A 10,825-nucleotide genomic window follows, 5' to 3' on the forward strand; every position below is an offset into this window, starting at 1 on the left:
TAGTCTCTGGTGTCAGAGCTGTCCTTAATTGTCTGAGGGAATCTCCCACAGAGCTCTTGAAGGGGGGGCTGTGAAATTTCCCAGAATCGTGGTTTTGGATTGACTCAGGCACTTGCTCATGAGAGCATTCGAATTTCTACAGATACATTTTCCAGCTGCCTCAAAGCCAGGAAGCTTAGCTGGGCAAGCCACTGCTAGGTGCCTGAAGGTGTCATAATAAAAGCACAAACCAAGGTCACACATTCGATGTTTAATTGTTGCAGACAAGAATCTCTTCAACAGCCCTATTTGCCAATGGATTCCAAGGAGGCAACCAGGAGTGGGAGAAGGGTTGAATTGTCTTCTTCAGTTATTCCCTCCATGCCCCAATTCTTCCAGCCCACCATCAATCGAGCCAGTTTGGCAAAGTGGTTAAGGTACCAGGCTAGAAACTGGGAGACTGTGTGCTCTAGTCCTGCCTTGGGCATGAAGCCACCTGGGTGACTTTGGGCCAGTCACACTCACTCAGCCCTAGGAAGGAGGCAATGGCAAGCCACTTCTGAAATATTGCCAAGAAAACTGCAGGGACTTTCCAGGGAGTTGCCAGGAGTCAATACTGACTCGAAGGCACAAAAATAAAAATAAAATCAATCACTGTGCAACATTGAAACAACCCTTCTAAGGTCACTCATCTCTCAGTTCATTAGAAAGGACTTCCTGAAACTGGCTAGTCAGGGCAAAATCACTCCAGTGCATGTCTCTGGCATACAACTGAACATTTGCTAAGTACTCATGTATGTGATGTCCTCCTTGTGGTGATTTACACATCTTCCCAATTAGCAATTGTTCTCCTGGTGGAATTATCAAAGGCAGCTTCTGCACAAGATCTCAGTAGCTGTCTAGGTCAGCATCACTGCTCCCATACCCATCTGCCCACTTCTTCTTTCAATGCCACCTTGGTCCAATCTGTAGGGAACTCTGCTGGTCTGTCCTCCACGAATACGTTACATTGAATAGTAAAAGTAAGGAATTGATGGTATGCCCCCCCCGAACTTCTTTCACTGGCTTTCAGAGAAACAAAATATAACTGGCTGCATAGCAGCCTGTGGAGTTTCTTTTCATTAAGGTAAACTCTGACTCAAAATATTGAGTTAATTGCATGCTGCTATAACACCTCCACAACTTACTTGGCTGATAATGGGGTACCTCAAGGATTGTAGCCATTGTCTAGAACTATGAATGCAGAATCCAGTGCCCCCTTGATGAGAGATAAGGGGGCTTTTAAAATTATTGTCGCATCCTTTGAGGCAGGCAAAGTCAGGAAACAAGAACCACTTAGATTGCAGGAAAGCTCTTTATTGCTAGTAGGATAAATCTTGAAAGCCTGCTAAAATATTTTTTCAAACCAAATTATACTTAGCATAATTAAGACAAAGTATCTTCTGTGTTCCTGGGGCCTCCTAGACATTTCCATCACAACGAGAAAAATGCACACAAAAGTGGGTATAGATTTTTGTGCTGATTTTAAAAATAAAACTATAAACTGACGCAGAATTGGCTTGGAAGAAATTTAAGAACAGAAAAAAGTGAAAATGGGAGCAACCAAAATAGATGAAGATGAGATTTAATTAAGGGCCTTACTTAATCTCCTTGATCTGACTGATGTTGCAAATTACAAGATTATTTATTTTACAGCTGCTTCACCCTGCTACAGTCTGCCAAGAAAATGTTGCAAAAGCGGCCTCCCTCCAAAGGGTCAGACATGACTCGGTGCTTGCACAGGGGACCTTTCACCTTTTTTTCCCACCAACTTTATTGTGCAACAGTCAGTGTGTGATTTTTGAAGTTTTTTTTTTTAATCTGAAACAAGACATTCTCTCTTTTTTCCTAACAGGAAAAATGACTATTGGAACTGATGGAATTTAAAAGAATTCCCATCAAAAGCATTTGAGGCCCACCACCCAAAACAAGAGTTCCCTGTGACTTTTATTTTTAATTAAAAAGGACTTCCATTAGATTGCCAAGTTGTGTAAGATTTTGGTTCTCTACCTTAAACCTTGGCAAATTATAGAGAATTTTAACATGAAAACTTGTATATAAGTGTTTATATAAATGAAAAGAGATAGGTGTCCGTGCCATGGGCTACCTGAAGACTAGGGGTTGGGAATCAGTGGCCAAAATAATTGATGTCACCATAGGCATCTGCAAATAACCACAAATAACCACAATGACAAAGAAATGATGCACGCAATGATGTTGGAGAACCACCGCAAGATCATGCCTCCTGCTCCCAACCCCCTAGGTCCAGAAGGATACTTTGGTGGATGGTATTGAATGCCATCAAGAGATTTAGGAGGGCAGTAACCAATGCACTACCTCTGTCCCGAGCTCTCCAGAGATCATCCACAAGTGCAACCAATGCTGTCCCGCCTGAAACCAGACTGAAAAGGGTCCAGAGAATCTGCTTCATCCAGGGCCCTTTGAAGCTGGGAGTTCACCATTTTCTCAACAACCTTCACCAAAAAAGGAAGATTGGAGACTGGATGAAAATTGTCCAGTACTGTTGGATCCAAGAATGGCTTATTGAGAAGGAGATGGACTAACCCTTCTTTCAAAGCAGGTAGAACATTCCCCTCCCACAAAGAAGCATTCACCACAGCTTAGATCCAAGCACACGTCACCTCCTGGGAGGCCTTAACCAGGCAGGAGGTACATAGATCTAAAATGCAGGTGGCTGAGCTCACAGCCCCAAGAACCCTGTCCACTTCCTCAGGACCAACAGATTGATAATCCACAGGGTTTGAGTCATGATACCCCAATGCATTTTGTCACATAACTTTCCTGCAGATACCTGTTATATCATTTAAACATCTGAACAGATACAGCAATTGTCCCACTCACAGAAAAAAAATGGTAAGAATGAGCTTATTGAAAGTATAATATTTGTGGATCAGCATTTATATATAAAAGACATTTTAGCAAAGATTGTCATTCCCAACTGAAATGAAATACTATAGAATGGCTTTGGTTCTATTGAAATATGAGCAATTGAAGCAATCCAAAAAGAAATGATGCTTATTTAAAACTCAGTGGTTTGGGACTTCTTCTGGACTCCTGAAGTGACAAGCTTTACTTAGGCCAGGATCACAAGTGTCTCTGTAGGAATGTGGATTCAGACAAAGCTGCAAACCTGATCATCTCAAAACAAGGGGCATATGGGATACATGTGCATCTGTACTGTGGAGGGAAAACCTTTGTAATATGAGGAAGGTTCTCCTTGGGAGCTAACTTTTGTTAAATTTGCTTTGTCCACCTTTAATTTCCTTTCATCAACCATATATATACTGTATGTGTGTGTGTGTACATACATACACATATATATACACACACATACAGGATGTATGTATGTATGTATGTATGTATGTGTGTATGTGTATTCCATTCAATCGTGTCCGATTCTCAGAGACCGCCTGGACTAGTCCCTGCAGTTTTCTTGGCAAGGTTTTTCAGAAGTGGTTTGCTATTGCCTCCTTCCTAGGGCAGAGAGAGTGACTGGCCCAAGGTCACACAGCTCACTTTGTGCCTCAGGTGGCACTAGAACTCACCGTCTCCCAGTTTTTAGCCTGGTGCCTTAGCCACTACACCAAACTGACTCTCACATACATATACATTTACATACTAAGTAATAATACAATGGAGATCTTAATACTATGTAATTAGTTTCAGATGGAAACTATTGTCACATAGCTACTATTTTCATAAGTTATGCAGTGGTCCTTTTTTATGTTATACTCAATTTTGGATGAAAAGTTAAATAATGTCATGCTTGCAACAATATTGATATCCTAAAATGCTATTAATAATTGATAGAATTTTTTACTTTTTTCTTATTTTCAATGCTTTTGAGCTTTCTAAATAATAGAATGTTCATAATTTATATCATACTACATAAGTATTATTGCATTAAAAAGGTATTCTTTTTGCTCTTATCAGTTAAAGAAAAATGAACTTGTAATTTATGGTTTTGATGATTAGGCAGGACAGATTATAGAAAGTAGAATAATACGATGTACCGTTAGAGAGAGAAGTTAAAATATATTGTACTTATAAGCCACTTCCTTATATATTTCTTTTCTATTTTTCTTTAACTTTTTTTTCTTGCATTTTCTGCTTTTTCTTTTATTATCTTTTCACTTTTTCTTTACTTTCTTACTTTATATTAGTATTTGTTTTTAATCTTTCTGTTTAAAAGCTTTAATAAAAATTATTTTAACAAACGGAGGGAAAACATGGTTTTCAGACAGAAACAGTGTTAAAATCCACATTATATTTTTACCTAACTATAGATGCTATAGCACAACTCCCCTTTGACCTGTGCTGTTTAAAGACTTGGCCAACTGCTTAGCTTTCTAGTGAGTGGCAAAGGGGCTTCCTTTTTTCTTCTAGTTCTTATCAGGACGTGGCAAAGGGGCAATAATTTTTTTAAACCAATTGTGTTTATCTGGAATAAAATGGGAAGGTTCACAGAAGTTTATTCCAGAGTCAGAAAACATTACTGCTCAGAAAACATTACTGTTTACTCAGAACAAAATCCCTCTGAGTTTAATGGGATTTGTACTCTTAATATTGTTGCAATCCATATATATTTACCTGGGAACGACGATGAGACTTCTGAGTAAACTTGCATAAAACTGCACTTTTTGTAAACTGTGTTTATTTCATATTCTGTTTAAGATAAAGGCTGCATTTGCACCATGTGTCAAGCCATAATACAGATTGTTTGGTTCTGACTTACCATGTTGTGTGAACTGTAACTGAGGTTTGGAAATCATGATTTACAGTTTAGGGCAGTATTTTTCAAGTTTGGCAACTTTATGATGTGGGAACCAACTCCCAGAATTCCCTGGCCAGCATGCTGGCCAGGGAATTCTGGGAGTTGAAGTCCACGCATCTTAAAGTTGCCAAGGTTGAGAATCACTGCTCCAGAACTTGGGTATCACAGGGATTTAGTGTTTTTTGCCCTGAGCATGTGTTCCAGGGCCAGGGAGAGATCTACCAAGAACTACAGCAGCAGCAACTTAGAGCGCTCTTTCTCTCCACTCATCTCTCTTCTGCCCTCTTACCTTGTGCCCTCTGTAAAAGGCGATCTCTTCCCCATTGGCAATAATCCGGGAGTGGAGGTAGCGCAGGTAGCCCTTCCGGTGAGCCTCCTCCGCCACCAGCTTGCCAAATTTGGGCGAGCAGGCTCGCAGCACTTTGGCCGTGGCATACACCACCAGGCCAGCCAGCAGTGTAGGGCCGACGGGGCTGGCTCCTCTGGCCCGGGCCGTCTGGATGAGAGTGTAGGAGGTGAGCACCACGTCCAAGATGGGCTTGGTCAGGTTGGAGTAAAGGTGAGCCACGGACTGTGAGAACATCATGATGTCCTCCGTGAGCGACTGGTCGGGGTTCGCCAGCCTCCCGTCCATGTTGATCACCTTGTAGTAAGTCTGGTCGGCGAAATAGGTCAGGTAGGCATGATCCACCAGGCGGGTGCGGCAAGCTAAGGCCAGTTTGCATTCGAGGTAGCGGATGGCGCTGTTGACAAAGGTGGCCGGGACGGCGATCATCAGCCACTTGATCAACTTCAAGGCGAAGCTCCGCGGCTGCTTCTCCACGATGGATTTCACGATCTGGCCGTCCAGCCCCGCCACGTAGATGGAGAGGAAGGTCCTGGAGACCAGCGCCACCGAGTGCAGGCACAGCCAGGCGCTTTCGGCGCTCACCAGCTCGGGGAAGAAGATCTTGCGGAGTTCGAGCAGCTGCCGGAAAAATTCCGCATTGGCTGCCGGCGAGGCTCTGCCTGCCGCCAGCCCCGGGCAATGCAGCGGCCCCGCCGCCTCCTCCGGAGCTTCCCCTCCTTCTGAAGTCCGGCGGCAGCCGCCGCAGCTCCCGCCGGCGTCCGCCCGCTGCCGCAAGCCCTTCCTGCAGCCGGCCTGCCTCAGCCGCCGGCAGACGAGCGGACAGAGGATTTTCAGCCCATACGCCGCAGCTAGCAAGCCCGCCGCCCTCTTCGCGGCGCTCGCCCGGCTCCACCGCGCTCGCCCGGGGGCAGCTTCTAGCACGGGGGTCATTTTCCGCGGCAGCAGCGCCCCTCTCCCGCCCGCGCCCTCTGCACCCGCGGGTGCAAATCTAGAGACCCGCCGCCGCCCCGGCTCACCCGATCCGAGGTCGGGGGGGCAGATGCAGCGGGACTTTCGCTCCGCCGGAGTACCGCGTCCGACGCACCGCACCGCTACACGCTCCCGCTTTGGTGCCGCTGCCGCAAGCCCCACCCCGTCCCCGCCGCCGCTCATTGGCCGCGGCTGGACCGGCAAGGCCGCTTGCCTCCGGCTCCTCCACGTCCCCACGAGCAGAAACGCGGCTGGAGAGCGGAGCCGCGGGTTGGGCCTGTCCACGGTAAGAGTGGCTGTCGCTTGGGGGATGCTACGCGTGCGCTCTGTCGCTGGGGGCCGCGGGTGCGGAGATCCGGGCTGCCTCTTCTGCGGGGACTTCCACCTGCAGACTGTTCCAGGCAGGTGGCCCCTTCCCGACGGACCCCGGTGAAATAGCCTGCCTGGTTGGTTTACAGCAGTGTTTCCCAACCTTGGCAACTTTAAGATGCGTGGACTTCAACTCCCAGAATTCCCCAGCCAGTATGGCTGGCTGGGGAATTCTGGGAGTTGAAGTCCATGTATCTTAAAGTTGCCAAGGTTGGGAAACACTGGTTTATAGCTGGGCTCAGGAAGAGCTGATCTGCCCGTTCAGCTTTGCTGCTGGTTGCAGAGTAATACTGTGACAGCAGCAGCAATGACAGGGTGGGTGCTTGGCAGGGAAAGATCTTTGTAATCCATTGCAGGTTGATCCTGGGTCAAAGCCTGCGCATAGGTGGCTTAGATCACTCATCTGTCTGAAGGTTTAAAAGATTAGAGTCATGAGTACAAGGCCATCTTAGTGGTGGCTCCTCAGTTCTAGAGCTCGTTTTCTGTTGTTTTTTCTTCTCACCATACTCCTTTGTTCTGATTGGCATTTCCTGACCAGGTACTTAATATTTTATTTATTTAGCAAATTTATATAGCGGCCCATCTCGCAGGACCTGACTCTGGGCAGCGTACAACCACAGTGACAATTAAAACAGTATAACCATCATTAAACACCATCTGCAAGTCACCCAGTGAATTTCCATCAGTGAGGGGAGATTTGAACATGGATCTCTTCACTCTTAATCCACCACAATCAACCTCACAATGAGAAGAAATTGGTCAGATGCAGCTATTCCTAACATATTCCCTTGTGGTAAAACGTAGTACTAAATACTTTTGGCTTGTCTAAAGGCAAAGAAGTCGGGCCTGGTAGAAACATTACAAAAATCAAGATTTTTTCGACTCTCTGGTAATACGAAGTCAGGAATGGGACAAAGTGATTCTTTGTGACATTAACACAGCACAGCGTTTACATACATAGAACCTCTGTCTTGCATTAAAGGCTTCAAGGAAGGCTCAAGTGTTTAACAGTACCCCAGTATGGTAATTAGCATCAGAAAAAAATGTGGTTCTGCATAGAGCCTTTCATTAATATGCACACATATAAATATCTATTCTTGTTTATGGGCTAATAAGAATACAGGCCAAAGCTTAATGGTCTCCTTTTGTAAACCTACCATTTTATGACATTCTAGCCAGCCAACAACAACCCACAAAAAGTGCCATTCTTTATATCTCAAAAAGTTGGCTCCCTAGATTATTGCATCTGGTTATTCTTAATACAAGTATGGTCCTATTATTTTTCTTCTGATTTATATTAATAGGCAAGCATATTTAGCCATGTGTATTTTACTTATTTATTCATCAGAGTTTTACCTGCCTCAACCCAATAGATTCTTAGTGGCTTATAAATACAATAAAGCAAAAATGCAGAAATACAAAAAGACTAAAAGACTAAAAACCATAAAATATATAATGCCAAACAGAGAGGGGCCATGATCCAAATGTTTTCCAGAACAGTTCAGTCTTCAACATCTTCCAGAAGGTGGCCTCAGTAGGGATAGATCTAACCTCAAATAGGAGGCCATTACAAAGGGCCAGTGCTGCCACTAAGAAATAGTGCTTCCAGACTTTGGCCCCCTTGACTTCTCAGAAGTGGGAAACAATCAGCTGCTCTCCCAGCATGATCATAATGGTTGGGCCAACTTCATAGGGAGATGCAATCCTGTAGGGTTAGGGTTTTATAGCTTAATACCAGAACTTTAAATTGCACCTGGAAACTGATAGGTAACCAGCGCAGAGCTCACAGTGATAACTGCTGGTGAGGAGCATCCAGGCCACTGCATTCTGTACCAGCTGGAGTTTCCAGATGGTTTTTAAGGGTAGTCTCATGTAGTTGTCTAGATGTGTGGTGAGGAGAACATGAGTCACCATCACTAGCTCCTCTTGTCTCAGGAAAGGTCACAACTGACTCATCAGCCCAAACTGGGCAAAGGCTGTCCTGCCTATGGCATTCATCTACTTCTCTAGAGGAGCTATGAGTCCAGAAGTTGCACGCCTGAGCCTAAACTCAGACTGACACGGATTCAGATAATCTGTTTCCTCTGTAGTTGACCCTGGACTGCCATTTCAATAACCTTCACTAAAAATGAAGCTTGGAGACTGGGCGATAGTTGTCTAACACCTCTGGATCCAGAGAGAGCCTATGAAGCTTTTCAAGGCTGCCAGCATTGTCCCCTCCTGCAATGCAGCATTATAACCTCTCAGATGCAGGGTACTAACTCCCCTCCAGCCACCCGAAGGAGCCACGAAGGGCAAGGGTCCGGCCTTCAAGTAGTCAAGGACACCCCAGCAAGCACACTATCCACTTCCTCAGAGGTAATAATTGTCTATGGACCTTTTGGCCCTCCCCACCACTTAAAAAGAAAGTGAGACAGAGAAGCATGTACCACAAAATGAAATGTACAGTCTGAAATGAAATCCTGAGTATCCTTAGTAGGCCGTAGGTGGTTGTACGCTCCCCAGAGTCAGGTCCTGTGAGATGGGCCGCTATATAAATTTGCTAAATAAATAAATTTGCTAAATAAATAAAATATTAAGTACCTGGTCAGGAAATGCCAATCAGAACAAAGGAGTATGGTGATAGGGAACTGGACAGGGGAAGTTTGGTGATAGGGAACTGGACAGGGGAAGTCTAGGCTCAAAGACACACTCAACTATAGGGTGACCTTAGGCCAGTCATTCTCTTTTCCCCCAATCTACTTTGCAGGGTTATTGTAATAAAAAGTTGGAGGAGTAGGGAATGCCATCTACACTGCCTTTAGCTTCAATGAAAGTGTGGGAATTAAATCAAACAAATAAAATGTAAATTTATTATTTAGACTGAAATAATATGCTGTAGCAAGAAAGCATATTCAACTATTATTAAGGAAAGAGGCTGGGACTGCCGACACAGTAGTACTTCATTTTTCACAATACAGATAAAGACAGTGATAAGAAATCAGATTTCAGGCTGTCTCTCCGCTTGGCTCAAGATCCTCAAACACCATGAAACTGGCATCCAAGGATGCTGCTGCTGCCATGTTCTATGGCAATAATACATGATGCAGTTTAATGTATCATATTTACTCCATTCTCCCTGCAAACACACTTTTTTCCTTGGTCTTTCATACATCCGTTTCCTGATGGGAAGGAAAAAGAGCCTGAGATTAGCCAGGATACACCACATGGCCCTGTGTTCCCTGATGAATCATATTTGCCTTTTGGTTGGCAACACACGAGATCCTTTTTGATCCTGGGACACTTCTGCTTAGGTTGATAAGCCTGTCAGCGCCGCCAGTACCATCTCTTCCACCTCCCAATCTTCACCTCTCTTCTTTCATAAGAATTTCCCTCTTGCGGATCAGAAAAGGGGTTTCTGATCTCCTGAGCTGCTTATTTCTGGCCAGAGATTAGGAGCCTTATATTCAGAAGTTACGAGGGATTATCCAGCTCAGGACTCAGAAACAGAGAAATGTTGAGGGATGAGAAGCATGCTTTTTATTTCTTGCAGTAAATATATATAAATGCTGAGTAATAATGTATGTAGTACAACAATGGCTCCATTTAATTTTGAGGTCAGCTCATTTTGACTCAGCTTTGACATGAAAAAAAAAATTCTTTAAGAAACCAGATTATCAACAGTAAGAGAGTTTTTCATTATAGTTTGGTTGCATATGGATAGTTTGGTTCTCTTAATTGTGACTTTTTTTAAGCAAATCATATAGTTTGGAATGAAAGATCTATTTTCCAGAATATGGATTTACTTCTGGCTGGTAAGAATATAGAGCAGGTAATTGTAGTTTTTGTTAGAGTTTTTAAGGCAATGCCCTTTCAATAGCAAGAGGACCATTGGAAGCCAAGTGGAACGGAAAACCAGGGCATGAATTAGAAAGCTCTAAGTTAGAAGTTTTAAAACCAAAGAATGCCTGATGAGGCAGAAATGCCATGCAATAATTGTCTGTTCTGTTTATTCATTTAGATAGTTATATATCTCTTCTTCAGATATATAACTTGAGATTCTGAAATCTCATACCAGATCAGTATCAAATCAGACAGCATCTTAGACACAGCAGAATGACCAGCTGGAAATGCAACCTTGAAGTATTCTAAATAGCATATATTAAACTACTTTATCTCTGCATTAAAATATAAAAAGATGCTACACTACAGATACAATGAGAGCCAGTTTGGTGCAATGGTTAAAGGAACTGGGTTAGAAACCTGGGGACTGTTTTAGTCTTGCCTTAGGCACAAAGCCAGCTGGGTGACTTTGGGCCAGTCACTCTCCCTCAGCCCTAGGAAGG

General features: G+C 44.0%; 1 protein-coding gene across 1 annotated transcript in view; it reads right to left on the reverse strand.

The window, feature by feature from the left end:
* The window catches only part of ABCD2 (ATP binding cassette subfamily D member 2), a 37,882-nt gene extending 31,769 nt beyond the window's left edge, over window positions 1–6,113 (reverse strand). The window contains exon 1 of the mRNA XM_063307977.1: window positions 5,103–6,113. Within this exon, the coding sequence (XP_063164047.1) occupies window positions 5,103–6,092 (990 nt within the window). The 5' untranslated portion in view covers window positions 6,093–6,113. The remainder of the gene's footprint in view (window positions 1–5,102) is intronic.
* Window positions 6,114–10,825: the final 4,712 nt, after the last annotated feature.

Source organism: Candoia aspera, chromosome 7, assembly GCF_035149785.1.
Source record: "Candoia aspera isolate rCanAsp1 chromosome 7, rCanAsp1.hap2, whole genome shotgun sequence".
In the NCBI taxonomy this organism is placed as follows: Eukaryota; Metazoa; Chordata; class Lepidosauria; order Squamata; family Boidae; genus Candoia; species Candoia aspera.